Here is a 15,838-nt window from a genome sequence, read left to right as displayed (position 1 = left end):
TAGTCTCTGCTTGATTAACTATCAGGTCCTATTTTTCAGTTAACTCTATTACAACTTCAAACTAAATCTCTTGGTGTCTTCCTAGCAGAATCAAAATAATTTAGGTACATAGAGAAAAATAAAATTGCCACTTCATATGCCTTAAAATTCAGCAGGAAGTTCATCAGGATCCATCATGAACATCTTAACTTCTCCAGACATATTCTCCATCTAACATACCTTTTTTACATTGGTTTCAAGTTGATATTTTTAGTTTTAATTTTGTTGTGTTTTATATCTGCAGGAGGTTTTGTATCAAGTATTTAAAGTCTCTCTCTATTGGTATTGAAGTAGATTATTGACAGAACATCCCACCATTACTGACAGGCAGAGGTGTAACAAAAAGAGTTGGAATCCAGGGAAAACACTGAGGGAGAGTGGGGTGGTGGGCACCCAGCTCCTAGCATGGGGGTGGGAGGTAGCAATCTCTTACCCATGCCAGGAACAGTCTCGGCTGGGCTGTTGCTGCCACCACATATGCTGTCCTCTGGCTACCTCAGCTGTTGCAGTAACTGGGGGCTGTTTTGGGAGTTCCTGACATGGGTACGCTGCAGGGTTGGGGATATTTCTAGCCACCCTTCTAGCTTGGTGTCTGGGGAAGATGCCCCTCTCACCCAGTCCTAGTTACATCACTCCTGACAGGAGAACTACACTGAGTTAAAAGGTCTGTGCTCTACTCTTAGCACCTAGCAGTCTCTGTACTTTGAAGTGTTATGGTTATGGCTAGTGTACCAACCTTTTAGTGTATTTGAAATAAACTTAGAAAACTGCTCTAAAATGTGTATACTTTCAAGATTCCTCTTTAGCAAATAGCTGCTTAATGCTTTGGACTGTACAAGTGTCAGACAGATAAATTTGAATACAGCCTTCATTATCATTATATAGCCTTCATTATTAGATCCTACTTATAGACTAAATGCTATACCAGTGTAGAGATCTTTACAGAAAAAAAATCCCTGCTGCAAAGATTTTATATTCTAGGTTAGAAAGAGAACAACAGGAGACAACAGAGGAAGTAGTTGAGTTGAGAAAGGACAAGGGCAAAGACAAAACTCAGGTGGTTGTTTGGGAAAGTAGTGTATATAGCTTGCACTTACATAGGACTGCTGATAGTACAGTGCAGTATAGACCAATCTGAGCAAGCTTTAAACTAGCTGGCATGGGTTCCAGTGGTAGGACAGATAAAATAGCACTGGCTAACCCACCTGAGTAGTTACCCAGGTTCGTGGGTGAGTTTTGTAGCCTGTGCTAAGTTTCACATTGCAGGGCTAGACTGTACAAGCAGCCAAACTTGTAAGCTTAAAAGTAAGTTCAGACATGACTCACTACACTGCCATCACAAGAATAGCTGCAGAATAGATGGCTGGAGGTCCCCTCCCAACTCTTGGTGGATCCCCCAAATGCAACAGTCACTTAATTTACAGAAAAATCTCCAGAACTCTCTCTTCATCAGGCTGAGGAAGCATCTGCAGTTGGTGTGTGCTCTTCCTGGATGAACAGTAAAGAAGCCAGAGGCTGGAATGCAACGCAGGCAAGAAAGGCAGTCAGTTAAAATGTAAATTGAGGAGTTAGGGGGTGAGAGACAGGCTTGGGGTGGGGTTAGGGGGATGAATGTAGCAGGTAAATAGTGGAGAGGAAGCTGGGGAGTCAGATGTCAGGCAGGTTATAACATGGCATAAATCCAATGTCTATATTTAGTCCATGATTGTTTGTATCCAGGAGGTTGACAAAGTGAAATTTGTAGGCTTGTCTGTGAAAGGTGTTCTGTAAATTCTCTTTGAGGATTAGAACTGCGAGATTGGAGAGAGTAGTTTTCTTGTGAGAAATGTGTCCCCACAGATAATTGGGTATCCTTGCCTTTAATAGATTTCCAGTGTGCATTCATTAACTGTGCACCAGAATGAACGTGCACCAGAAATCTATTAAAGACAAGAATACCCAATTACCCACACTGTAATTAGTGTTGGAACAGCCTCCCAGCTCATGTATAGGCACTCTAAGCTACCACCATGCCCCATCTTCTGCCTGATTTCAGACTAATGTGAATGGGCACTTCTGTCCTGACAAAATGCTCAAACATGAGTAGCAATTCTGCAGGCTTGTGTGCTTTCTTGCATCTAAAAACCTTTCAGGACCAAGACATTTGGGGAACTGTAATATCCTCCCTCAGTTAGAGCTGAAAGATTACTAAAGTTTAAGCGGCTGCTTCTATTGCATCGGTTCCCTGAACCACAATGTAAGTGTGCATGACATAGCACTTTACATGACAGTACAGCCATGGGAACAGAACTCAGCTATTAGTTGGTCCTGAAGAATCAACAACATTAAAGGCCCCCATCAAACAGTGGGGTCATACCATTCCACTTCTTCAAGAAATTATTGTACATGTTTTAGTCTACTTGAAACAGAACAAATTTTCCTTCATATTTGGGACATAAAAAAACCAAGACAAGCACAACGTAGCAAAGGTAAAAAATGTTTTACTGACCATCATGTTGTTAACAGACTATAGAAAAAGCAAAGGGACATCCTGGTATATGAGCACATGGCTAAGATCAGCGTTCCTGATGTTTAAGAAACTTAAACCAGCTGGCACAGAGATCCTCCAAGCACAAAAGCCAAAAGAGACCAGGAGGCCACAATGCCACAAATCCTACAAGAGAAAAGAATATTGAAATATTGTTGAAGCTGTTTACAATTACAGAGGTGCTTCTGAAAGTGAGACTCCTCCCTGAAATATGTCAGGTCTAATAATAACATTTTCCTGCAGGGTCTCACTGCTTTTACAAACTCTTGAAAGTTTTAACTGTTCCCTCTGTCGCATACACTTTAATTCTCCGCTTTTTCCCCCACTGGTCATTCCAATATTGAGCCTTGTATAGATTAGGATCCATCAATGAAGACAGCATGATGGTTTTGGGAGGTCCACAAGAGAACATTTAATTGGTGATCCAAGTCAGAATAATTTACACAAGCTTTTTAAGTCACTACAGAAGCCTTGCCTAAGAGTTATTTTCATTACGGTTCACTATTTGTCAGTGGGCTATGGAAGCCCTGAGTTAGGGGGAATAGGGTGGGGAGCCGAAGCCCACACCCTCCCCACCCTGCACACAGATCTGGGGGCACATGGCTCCTCCACCCCCCTTGGAAGCACACACAGAAACAGAGTCAGCCCTCCCCCACCCCCCGGATAGGCCGCTTGCAGCCCTGTCCCACTCCCTGCCCAGGACCTGCAGCCATGCATTGTGGCCCCAGGCCCCAAGCCCCACACACCTGCTGGCTAGGCAGCAGCCCCAGCCCCAGCCCTGCCCAACTTCCTTCTTCCCTCCCTATTGGGCCCTCAATTCTTCCCCCTGGCCCGCGCCCCGACTCACCTGCCAAAGCTGCTCCCTGACTGACCACCCTCCTCCCACTCCCCCTAGCCCCTTGCAGGCTGGAACTCTCCCACCTGCCAAGAGCTCTTTGCAAAAGGAGAAAATCCATGTGTTTCTCCATTAAAATGAGTGATCTGCATTTTTCTCAGTTAAAGGGGAAAATCTATGGTTTTTTTCCCGTTTTTTTTGTGGGAAACAGAAAACCCAGATCCCTTATTATTCACAATAGATCATTGCCACTTACTGTAGCAAGCAGTTCACTTGTGGTGAGTGCCTCCAGTAGTGATAGAAAGAAATCCGTAAATTGGGGTAATCTTTATAATCTTCCAAAACAACCCTGACACTGTAATAAATGAATCGCATTATGAGGTACTTCTCCCATGCAGCTCTTACTGTCTTTTGAAGCTGGGACAAAAAATCCCTTTTATACATAACATCATCAGCAGTAGAACAAAAGGAAATGGGGGGAGGATTATTGGGTGAGAGGTTCAGAATTTTTTTATTGCTTACTTCTTAAAATTATTGGAGAGTAGCAGGAATTGGTTCTTGGTCAGCTGCCTGACATCAAACCTACACAGACCTTTCAACTCCTGATAGATCTGCTCTTCATTCACCCCAGGCCACCCCTGAACACTGGCAATCAGGAGAGGGAGATGGCGGCTGGAGACGTCTGCACCAGAGAAATTCTGGAAAATAATGAGGTAAAAACCAAGCCAAAGATTTAATCCACATCTGGCTATTGTTTTTAATATTTCCATAATTAAACACAAAAAGGGAAAAGGAAAAAGCAGCAAAGAGTGACATTCAAAATAAGTAGTACCTGCTCTACAACAACAGGGCATTATTTTTTCTCCTTGGGTCTCACAACCCAAAATGCAAGTCATCAGAGTCCACAAGAAAATAAAGAAACAAGATAACATCAATCAGTCTCTCTCATGGCATCCTTTGCTACTAATCACAGGAGTGGAAGCAGGAATACCCAGACAACCATTTCTCCTGCAGTTCCACTCCATTATAACTGCTGCAGTGAGGAAAGGGGCATTTTGGTTGCAGAGAAAGAATATACTTAATTTGTAACATGACAAAACAGATGACCTACATATTTGGCATTTAGAAAAAGATCAACTACACTGTCACTGAGAAGCCTTTGCGCAGTCACACACCAGCTCGACAATTTCTTTCACTAACCAACAGCAGCAGCTGATTTACTAACTTTGTCATTCAGAGAGAGTATAAAACAAATATGCAGCAAGTTGTACTCACAATTTTTGAGACAGAAGCTCGGATGAGATTCACCTGGTTCAGGTACTTAGCTAATACATTTAGATATTGAGAGAAAGAGGGACCATTCTCTTTTGTGTCACTGTGCCAGAAAAAACAAACATACATGATGACAAAAAACAACACATGATAATCTGTACTACATCAAATATATAACAATGTGGCTTTGGAGAATTCATGGCTACAGTAGCCTTTTTAAACGGCAGGGGATAGCAAGGATAATTTATCTAGACCAGGGGTATCAAACTCACTCTGGCCCCTGTCAGATCCACACCTGGCAACAAGACATGGATTAACACTGCTGTTGTTCACACCCCTGGTGCTATAGCTGGGAATCTGCTGGCAGGCCCTGCCCCCAGAAGCAATGTGGGGCAGGTAAAACAACTCCATAGGTTGGCTCTCCAACACCCCAATGGTCTAGATCAAGGTTCTCAAGGCCCAGGCCGCGGCCCAGTGTCGGGCCACGATGGGTCAACTGCCAGTCCACAGCATGGTCAGCTGCTGGACCAGAAGTGGCCACAGACCACAGGCCCCCAGAGCTGGGTTTAGAGGCCACGGCTCCTTCTGCAGGGCCTGCGGCAGCACAGGGTTTGGCCCACATCCCCATGTGGGGGTATCCTTACCTGTCTACTGGCCGGAAATTCCGGCCACGGTCGGCTGTGATGGCTGGGCCACGGGTTGCCAGGCCACAGTTTGCCGGGCTGCGGCATAAAAACTTTGAGAACCCCTGGTCTAGTATAAACATGGTACTGGTGAACAATCCTGAAGTATGAAGTCCTCAGTGTACACAACAGATACAGCAAGTGCATGGCAGTTCACATACCCCTGAAGCTATCCTGCCAGTGTGCCTCAGCGATGAGAGAGAGGGAGAGAGAGAGACAGCGCGCGAGTGATCGCACGAGAAAGAGCGCGAGCGCACATCTACTGCTAAGAGAACAGCTTGGTTTCAGTGCTTCATATTCTCAAAAAACCCATGACTAAACAAACAGTGGAGAATGGCTGAACAGATGCACATGAGGAACTTTACTGAAGCTGCCAAATGTTTCACACAGGTAGGAAACTACCCATCAGATTGTTAGAAATGGAATATTGTTAGAAATGCGCAGCTTGCATCTTGCACCTGATAAGAAAGAAATACTGCCCAAGGCTCCTTTCTCCCCCTCACCTGCCTTAGCCTCTCTCATGCTGATACAGAAGCTGGAATTCAATTGACTGTGGCCTTGGAGTATGAACTTTTGGCGAACTGTTGTAGTTTCTGGGCATGCTTAATGAGCTGATGCATATTTACCTCTCCGCCCTGCATACTTACGTAGCTAATTATACTATACATGCGATGTATGTAATGATGTAACTACATGCATGTTTGTATGAAACAGAAGTAGCTGTAAGAGTTCCGGTGTCTGCACACGTGCTCAGGAGAGAGGAGATAAATTCCGCTTGCAAACACAATTAGTTGGTCAGAAGTTGATTTGGGCATCAATGCCCCACTCTGACCTTGTTTGCAAACAAATACAACCTTTTGTGCCGACTGATGACTGTGTGTCTGTGATCTTTGCGAGCCTCCAGAGAAACGAACCGCTTTTTGCAACAAGATGGCAGGGAAAGAATGCCATCCTTATTAGAATGAGTTAGATTTGAATGAAAGAGCAACTAAAGAAAGGTTTCTATGATCAGTCCCTTTGTGCCAGGTTATACCCTGAATTGTTTTTTAAAGATGCGAGTTGGAATTCTTTCCAAAATTGAAACTTGCTATGTACTGCTTGAAAAAAGAAGCTAATTAGTTGCAGCAATGGGATTTTCTTTTTCAAAAAAATTATTCACAAGAGATAATGCTGTTTATTCATCACCATGAGATGAGCAAACTAGAACTATTTTCCAGAAGAGCCACGAACATAATACAATTCCCAAAGAGAAGTTAATGAACATTACTCACCATGGCATTCTGCATAGGAGCAAGTGAGCTACTTTCAGAAGAACTAGATGGACAGACAAAAAAAGGGATGGCATTACAAAAAAGTTGGAGAAACACAACTAACATAACTTTCTGACTCAAAAGAAATAGAATAAGCAAAAACTTACAGGCACAAGGAAACATGTGTAAGTATACACATTTAACACAAAAGGATATTTTACTAATTTAATTTACCAATAAATAACAAATGTTACCTAGTAATGAATAAATGCAATGCAAATATGGAATTTAGCTGGGAAACAACTTCTGTTCAATTACATTTTTAAGGTGCCCGTAGATGTGCAGGGATGCTGCAATTACAACGTGTTGGAACAGACTTGATTAACTGAGTCTGCTGAAGTGTGCTAATTAGCATGCTCCTGCAGCCTCCACATCTTGCATGCTCAGCATCTCTGTGCTTCAAAATAGCAGCAGGGGTGCTTTAACTAGAACTCAACAAACAAGCTTTAGTTAAAACACCCCCACCATCATGTTGAAGCACAGGACATTGAACACATAAAACACTGCAGGCGTTTTAGAGCGGCTCTGAGAGAGATTAATTAATTCAAGAGCCCCCACCTCCTCCCTTTCCCCCACATGCTCAGAACACATGTAAAAACACCCTTACAGAACATTATATTTTACCTGATCCACAAAGAAATGCATCATAGGCTGCCTCATGAGGATATTTCCCTTCAGCTATGAGAGTCCAACAACACAGAGAATAAATTAGAACATCTCTAAAACTCTATGCAAACTATTCCAAATCAGAATCTTCCTTTTCTCAACACTCAAGTATCAGATGCATGCTCTTCTTTATGCATTTCCTGTCTTTTCCTCACCCTTATCAGTATCCTTATAACCATTTACTCTTTTCTGAGTCTCCTCAGGAGCTTATAAAATGACACTAAGGAAGCAGCAGTTAGGCCAGCAACTAAAAAATGATGGCATTGCACTTAAACCTTAAAATTACTTCAATGAAAGGTCTTGATTGTGTCAACAGGCAAGGAAAAGCAGCCTATATCCACCATGCCACTTACATATCCATTTATCATTTATATTTGGATTCCTATGGAATGAAGACATCTGAATGACCTGCTTTACCCACACAAAACCTACCATATTTTGAACAGTCACTTGCATGAGAAATCACAGGGCATGTCGGGTTTGTGGGATTCAGGTCACTGTTGGAAAGAAGCGTAAGATTTTTGTTAGTCTCCAACACTTCTGGTGGAAAAAGTTTTTGGTCCACATTTGCTTGCCCCCTTCTCTGTTATTTTAATACAATCACCAAAGAGATTTCTGAACAGAGCTTTCTCTACCCATTACTATCTGAAGGCACAGAACTGGATTTTACAAAAATTTAGCACTGACTAACGACAAAGGGGGCTATGTGGTTTCATTTCCCTTCACACCAGGTTGAAAACTTATTCCCAATGCCTGAGTTTTCAGCCATGGACTAAACTGTGGGAAGCAGAAAAGGAAGGGACAGATGGCAAAAGTCTAGAAGAGCCAAATTTTGTTAAGAGATGTCAGGGCAGGTCTCTGTAAGCGGGAATTCCAACCTTCCCTGCTTACAGAGAGGCATCGTAAGATTCCCTGGGACTCATCTGTAAGTGGGGCAGGCGCTCCTGGGGCTTGAGAGGCCCAATCCTGCCACAATTCCCAGGGTGCACAGAATCAGGCCCCTAAAGTCCCCAGAGCACCCATTTGGGGTGGCTGGAGAGTGTAGGCAGCTCTGGACTGCCCATACTCTCTTGCCACAGAGCAAATAGGCATCTGCTGCAATAATACTTTTTGTTGGGGCCACTGATATAGCACAACAAAGGGTAGGGATGTTTGTTTGTGCCACCATAAAAATTATTATGGAGGTAGATAGACAACATCAGGTGATGTCTGTTTCTACCCCCAGTTACAAATCAGAAGGGGCCAAGCATGTTTACAACATGAAAATGAAGCATACAAAAGCTCACAAATATTGGATGCTTTTCCATACCAAATGCATCCAAAGCAGACTGGTGCTTGCAACTGCCTCTTCTAGATTCATCGTAAGTACATGGCTAGCATTCTACTTGCTTCCCCACCCTGCCAATTTATATAGTCCTGGCCATAACCATAGACTGCAATAAAATGAGAAGGGAATAAAAACCCTTAATTAAGCTCCTGCAGTTTCAGATTGTGAAGGGTGGTATTCTTCCCTTCCACTCAGTAGGAAAACACATGCTGCTCAGCCAGAGAAGACTTCTATCAGTATATAAGGCAAGTCAATTCAAAGGTTCCTCTACCTCATTTCTCTAATTCTGTAACTGGCAGCCAGTACAGATTGATCTAGGCAGGGTGAACAAGATAAGGCAGCATACTGGATTCTTATTTCACCCCTGAAAGAGCATGAGGATGGGAAGCAGGATTGTCCTAATCTATTCTGGACTATAAAATGGCAGGTGCTATCCCAACCCAGTCACTCTGCCTGCAAGAGCTTACTTTAGATCAGCGACTCTGAAAGCAAACGGAGATCGCTATACATGTTAGCTGGTTTGTAGGACTGTTTTATTTGTAGAGATGTGAAGGCCAGGGAAAAAACCCAGAGCAATTCAGAAAAAAATGGGGTTTTTTCCATTTTCTTCCAAGGACTTTTTTCCTGTTTTTTTCCCAATGGAAAAATTGGAAATTTGGGGAAAAACTGAAAAAAACTCTAATGAAATATTTTTATTTTTTTTTTAAGAGTGATGAATGAAATGCTTTTTAAAACAAGGTTTTCAAATATTATTTATTACAGCTGCCCTTTACTCCCTCAAAATGATTTCTAATAACTATATAACATGAAGAAGTGTATGTAAGACTCTACACTATCAGATGATTACAATTCCTTGATATGGTAGACATGATACGACTCAAATCCAAGATGCATTTCTTCCAGTAAGAGACAGTCATCTGCACAGGAAGAAGATGGAAGGATCCAGGGCCGCCTTCTTTGCTTGTGTATTTCTGCACTACCTGCAGCCTTCTTTCCTTCGGTGACCTTTGATTTAGAGTTTGGGGGAAACAGGGTAATATGTTCTCCTCCTGAGTCCCAACTAGGCACTTCAACCTGGTCACCTCTCCCTCCAAGGACTGTGAGTAGACACTGGCAGCTCCCTGCTACAGGGAAACAAGCAGTTTATTACCATTCTTGCTTGTGTGAAGAAACTGTTAAAGTCCTGTTGTTGGTAGCAAAGCCTCAGAGGAAAAAGAAACCTAAAAATATCGGTGGTGGAATGGAACCTGCCTCCTCCTGGACCCTGTGATCCACAGAAGTATCTAACAAACTGCATCTGGTAACACACAAGAGCTGAAAGCAGACTTCTTGTTTATTGAAAGGTAAGTTTCAATTTCTTTGAGTTCGGTATAATAAACTATATTTTCAGTTAGTATGGTTTCATAATTTATGCAATCCATAATGGAGTTCCTACCAATCTGATGCTTTCTAAGCAAATCACCCTCTACCCTTACACCTTAGCAGTGAGGTGAGGACTGAGGGAAGGGCTGGTTCTCAGTTATCTTACAGAGAGCTCCCCTCCATCAATTGCTAAATTTTTCACATGCTGTAGTTTAGCTTTTATATATGTAACCTCGCTGGGGTCATTTAACCCCAGTACTCTTTCCTGCCATGGCAGGGGGTCAGACTTGATGATCTGCTCAGGTCTCTTCCGACCCTACTAACTATGAAACTATGAAAAGACACTGTAAATGTGCTGGGTTCAGTTTAAATTACGTATTTCTTTTTTTTCCCCCCCTCAGCAACATAGTGCAACCATCTTCTAACACATGAAAGCATTTCCACACTGCAACTGCAAGTCATTCTGAAAAAAAAACAAAACTGTGTTTTGCAAATACTATCAAATTAAATATGCATTTCTAAATGCTACCTGGATGACCAAACACATCCTTGCACGTATGTAGTGTCCTATAGACATAAAAAAAAAAATCCTTCATGAGTGTGAGTGAAGTAGATCACGATAACAGTGGAAGCAACACTTGCAAACATTTTTGAACCAGAAGTCCTCCTGCTTCTTTTGTAACATCAGCATCAAGGTGTTGCCCACTCAACATCATCAGGTAAACAGACAGTTCAACCAACTGTTTCTAAACGACTTCCAATTGCTTCATTCGCAGACAAGATGACACCTGAAGAGCAAGAAAAAATTGACAAAGCTCTTGCAAGAGCAATAGCTTCTGGGATGCCATTATCAATCGCTGAAAGTGCACATTGGCAGACAGCATTTAAATTAAGAGCATCGTAGCATTTGCCCAGCAGATATTCTTTGAGCAAGCCTCTTCTGGAGTTAGAATATGAATGGATAATGCAATCTGTGCATGGAAAAAAAAAAGTCAATGAAGCATTGTCTTGCAGTACTTACTGATGGGTGGAAAAATGCATGGGAAGAAGGAATCAAAGTTTGTGATAACAGCTCAATCAGTTTTTATAAAAGCATTGAAACAGGAGAAAACAGACATACTGCAGGGTATATCATAGAATCGTAGAAAATTACGGTTGGCAGGGATCTCAGGAGGTCATCTAGTTCAATCCTCTGCTCCAAACAGGACCATCCACAACTAGATCATCCCAGCCAAAGCTTTGTCTAGCTGGGTCTGAAAAACCACCAAGGATGGAGATTCCAAGTATTGGTAACCTGCTCCAATACTTTACTACCCTCCTAGTGAGAAAGTTTTTTCCTAATATCTAACCTAAACTTCCCTTGCTGCAACTTGAGACCTCTGCTCCTTGTTCTGTCATCTGCCACCACTGAGAACAGTTTAGCTTCATCCTCTTTCAAACCACCCTTCAGGGAGTTGAAGGCTGCTATTAAATCTTCTCTTCTCTAAACTAAGTAAATCCAGTTCCCTCAGCCTCTCCTCAGAAGTCATGGCCCCAGCCCCTGAACCATTTTTGCTGCCCTCCTCTGGACTCTCTCCAATTAATGCACATCCTTTCTGTAGTGGCGGACCCAAAACTGGACACAGTACTCCAGATGTGGTGTCACCAGTGTTGAATAGAGGGGAATAATCAGTTCCCTTGACCTGCTGGCAACACACCAACCAATGCAGCCCAGTATGCAGTTAGCCTTCTTGGCAACAAGGGTACACGCTGGCTCATATTCAGCTTATTGTTCACTGTAACCCGCAGGTCCTTTTCTGCAGGGCTGCTGCCCAGCCAGTCGCCCCCCAGCCTGTCCTGATGCATGGGATTGTTCCGTCCTAAGTGCAGCACTTTGCACTTGTCCTTGCTGAACCTCATGAGATTTCTTTTGGTCCAATCCTCCAATTTTTCTAGGTCACTCTGAATCCTAGCCCTACCCTCCAGTAAATCTACTACTCCCCCCAGCTTCGTGTCATCTGCAAACTTGCTGAGGGTGCACTCTATGCCATCTTCCAGGTCACTGATGAAGACATCAAACAAAACTGGCCCCAGGACTGACCCCTGGGGCACGTCACTTGATACCGGCTGCCAGCTATACACCGAGCCATTGATTACTACTGTCTGAGCCTGATGCTCCAGTCAGTTTTCTATCCATTTTACAGTCCATTCATCTAGCCCATACTTCCTTAATGTGCTTGTGAGAATGCTGTGGGAGTCAGTATCAAAAGCCTTCCTAAAATCATGGTATACTATATCCACTGGTTTCCCACGTTTATGGAGCCAGCCATCTCATCATCATAGATGGCTGGTTGGTTGGTTGGTAGGTTGGTTAGGCATGGCTTGCCTTTGCTGAATCCATGCTGACTGCTCCTAATCACCTTCTTCTCTTTTAAGTGCTTAGAAATAGATTCCTTGAGGATCTGCTCTGTGATTTTTCCACTGAGGGGAGGCCGACTGATCTGTAGTTCCCTGGATCTTCCTTTTTTCTGTCTTAAATATGGGCACTATGCTTGCCCTTTTCCAATTATCTGGGACCTCTCCTGTTCACCATGAGTTTTCAAAGATGATGGCCAATGGCTCTGCAGTCTCATCAGCCAACTCCCTCAGCACACTTGGGATGGGTGCATCCCATCTGGCCCCATGGACTTGTATATTTCAGGCTTTTCTAAATAGTTCCTAACGTGTTCTTTCACCACTGTAAAATATCAGTAGTAAAATATGTCAAGTCTTACAGAAGACTAGGAGTGGTAAAGTATTTGCTTTGCTGACTGACAACACAAGTAATATGAAAGCAGCATGGGAGATCATAAAAGATAAATATCCACATATTACTGCAAGAGAATGTGCTTCTGATGGCCTAAACTTGCTTCTTAATGATTTAATGAAGTTGGACACACTGCAAAATATCTATAATAGAGCGAAAGAAGTTATCAAATACGTAAAATCTACTCATATTTTAGCTGCAATCTTTAGGAAGAAGCAGGAAGAAAAGTATGGGAAGAATAAAATGGTGACAACTCAAACTTTGTAGTAAAACTAGATAGGGTGAAGTGGTGATCTCATTTGAAAGTTTACTAAAGAACAAAGCAGCTCTTCAAGAAACAGCAATAATGAAAGATCTTACAGTAGCCCAAAGCATAAGGAATACTGTACTTGATGAGGATATCTTCTGGGTCCAGCTGCAAAACTCCCTGAAGATTAAAGCCAATTTCTTCAGCAATCACTGCATCTGAATTGGACAGTGCACTTTTCTCAGACATGATTTATCTAAGGGCCCAGATAAAAATCAGCTCTGTTTGACAATGTAGGTATATCTCCACTTACAAGTACGGAAGAGGGAAAAGTGAAAGACTTCACTAACAGGCAGGAAGAATTTTGTTGCCAGCCAATTCATGCTGCTGCAAATCTTTTGGATCCAAGATTCAAAGGTAAAAATGTCAGTGATGATAGGATTGCTACTGCATTCAACTGGATTCCAAAACAAGCAACCCATTTAGCACTTGATGTTGGCAAGGTACTTTAAAATGTTGTAGAATATAGAACACGGTCAGGTATTTGGTCCAGGAGTGCAATCTGGGACTCTGCCAAGTATGTTTCTCTTGCAACATGTTGGCAAGGCCTTTGTTACAGTTTTTTACTCCACTTGCTTCTCACCTGCTTCAGATTCCTCCATCTTCTGTAGCATGTGAAAGAAACTGGTCTACATTTGGAAATATACACACAAATTAAGAAATAAACTAAACTAATCTGTGACAGAATAGAGAAGCTTGTTTCAATCCATTCAAAACGTCAGTATTCTGAAGTCCATAAAGATAAAAATGAAGGTTCAGATTCAGAATCAGAAAATATTGATAGTTCAGAAACTGGGCCTGACTCTGATTAGACAAAGAAACTTGTAATGCTAATACTTTCAAGGATATATTTGATTGTTTTAAATGAAATATTGGTTTCGTGTAGCAGATTTTGTCTCCAGCTTTAGAAGAATTTTTCTCTGAGCTTTTTTCCTAAAAATGAATTTCTTCTATTTCTGGAGAGTGCTGTCTGTATGGTGTAGACTTTTTAAGTCCAGATAATATACATGTCCTTTTGTTTACTACAATGTAGATGGTTTCTATTTTCAACTTTTATTTTTTTCCTAGTTCTCATTAGCTGACAAAAGCTAAGATATGCTCAAGTACCTTAGGGTGCAGCAGCTTGTAGCTCCATCTATAACAATAATTACAAATAATTATTTTAAATGCCCTAGTTTTATTCAAATAATAATAAGGCATCTATACTTTTAAGTTTCATAAATATACCAAGCATTACAATTTTATGTGCTAACTAAAGTTATATGTAATATATTCTATGTTCTTAAAGTAGTAAAATACATGTAGATAGATAAGAAAATAAATATGGCATATTTCAATTTTTCCCAAAATTTCTGCTTTTTTCCATAAAAAACAGGAAAGAGCACATTTTTCCCCCATGGCTTCAAAATGTCCAGAAATTTTACATCTCTATTGTTTGCATACAAGAATATAAAGTAAAGGTCAATCAAACAGACCTAGTAGTATCTAGGACAGGTACTAACCAGCTAGTTTGGAGGGAAGACTGTTTCAGTACAAGGCTTTGAAGGAGGGAATCAGGAAGGTAAAAATTAGGATTTTTAAAATCACCCACAAACAGGAAGAAGTTTTCCAAACAACTCTGAGAATTTATAGTTTCAGAAAAGTATGAAAAAACCAAAAGTTATATGAAGTTATTGCCAATTAAAAGGTGCCTGGCTGATTATATCAATGTTCTCTATTCACTCACAGAGCAAACGTTCTTGGCTATTTACTCATTCACAGAAACAGCACAAATAGCAGTGGTCCACCACACAGCAAGGCACATTTCTGGAGGAGGCGGAAAGGTATTCTAATCTCCTGACCTAATCAGTCATTCCATCCTACTTGTTCCACTAACAAGACTGCCAGTTGTGATGTGGAGACTTGTCCACTTGAAGCCAGAAAGAGATCAACAACTCATTTAACAGAAGGCTTTGAGCAATTGATAGCATTAAGTTACAGTGACTAATAACCCTAAGCCATATTCAAAACCAGCAAAATACAGGCTGAAAGCTTTACAAGCCAATGCAACTTTCTAAACCTAGGCTGTGAGGCCTGCATTCATTCCTTGGCTGTAAGATCCAATTTGACAGATGACCCTTCATCAAAACATAGACCAGTTTTCCCCTCCTAATACTTAGTTCTAAAGAAGTGGATTTTTTTTTTTTTTTTTTTTTTTTACCAATGTGCCTGTAAGAACTATAGGCAAAACTTCTCCCTCTGTTGTTAAATCAAGGTTAAAACAAGCTCGGCAGAAGGGTGAACAAACAGGATCAAAAAAGTATAAAAATGTGGTCTCACTGACTTTGAAATGCCCTTCCCAAAGTAATAATGAAATCAGCTGGTTGTATTCAAATTCCAATAACATACTGCTCACCTGCACAGGATTTCATACGTCTCCAAGAGATTACATGCTCGAGGGAATTTAAGCTCCTGTAAGAAAACAAGACAAGACATTGCTGATGTGTTATGGGTTTAAAAGGAAGGAGCAGGGGGAAAAAAAAAAAAAGAGCGAGAATGCCAAACAATGTACTAAACACTGTGCAGGTTTCTTGCCTACATCACAGCTCCACCAGCCCTTCTCAATGGGCAAACTACCAATACCACAAAGCAGGTTGTTGGACACCACGTAATGTCTTGGGAAGAAGCTACGTCCAGGCAGAGTACTTTTTAATGCAAACTGAGCTATGGTGCCATGAAAGCTAGC

The 15,838-nt window shown here is 41.7% G+C and overlaps 1 protein-coding gene across 5 annotated transcripts in view; it reads right to left on the bottom strand.

The window, feature by feature from the left end:
* Positions 1-2,502: 2,502 nt before the first annotated feature.
* PNLDC1 (PARN like ribonuclease domain containing exonuclease 1) overlaps positions 2,503-15,838 on the bottom strand; it is a 28,021-nt gene continuing 14,685 nt past the window's right edge. For all 5 annotated transcript variants that reach the window (XM_090042372.1, XM_090042390.1, XM_090042381.1 and 2 more), the window contains 8 exons: positions 15,509-15,564; positions 7,765-7,829; positions 7,291-7,344; positions 6,628-6,670; positions 4,677-4,776; positions 3,924-4,099; positions 3,658-3,756; positions 2,503-2,692 (listed from right to left, as the gene is read on the bottom strand). In XM_090042372.1, coding sequence (XP_089898498.1) covers positions 2,620-2,692; positions 3,658-3,756; positions 3,924-4,099; positions 4,677-4,776; positions 6,628-6,670; positions 7,291-7,344; positions 7,765-7,829; positions 15,509-15,564 — 666 coding nt within the window. In that variant the 3' untranslated portion in view covers positions 2,503-2,619. The remainder of the gene's footprint in view (positions 2,693-3,657; positions 3,757-3,923; positions 4,100-4,676; positions 4,777-6,627; positions 6,671-7,290; positions 7,345-7,764; positions 7,830-15,508; positions 15,565-15,838) is intronic.

This window comes from Crocodylus siamensis, chromosome 1 (assembly GCF_052110815.1).
Source record: "Crocodylus siamensis isolate JL-2025a chromosome 1, ASM5211081v1, whole genome shotgun sequence".
Taxonomy (NCBI): domain Eukaryota; kingdom Metazoa; phylum Chordata; order Crocodylia; family Crocodylidae; genus Crocodylus; species Crocodylus siamensis.
The sequence above is the reverse complement of the archived record's forward strand: the minus strand, read 5'-3'. Positions and strand labels throughout refer to the sequence as shown.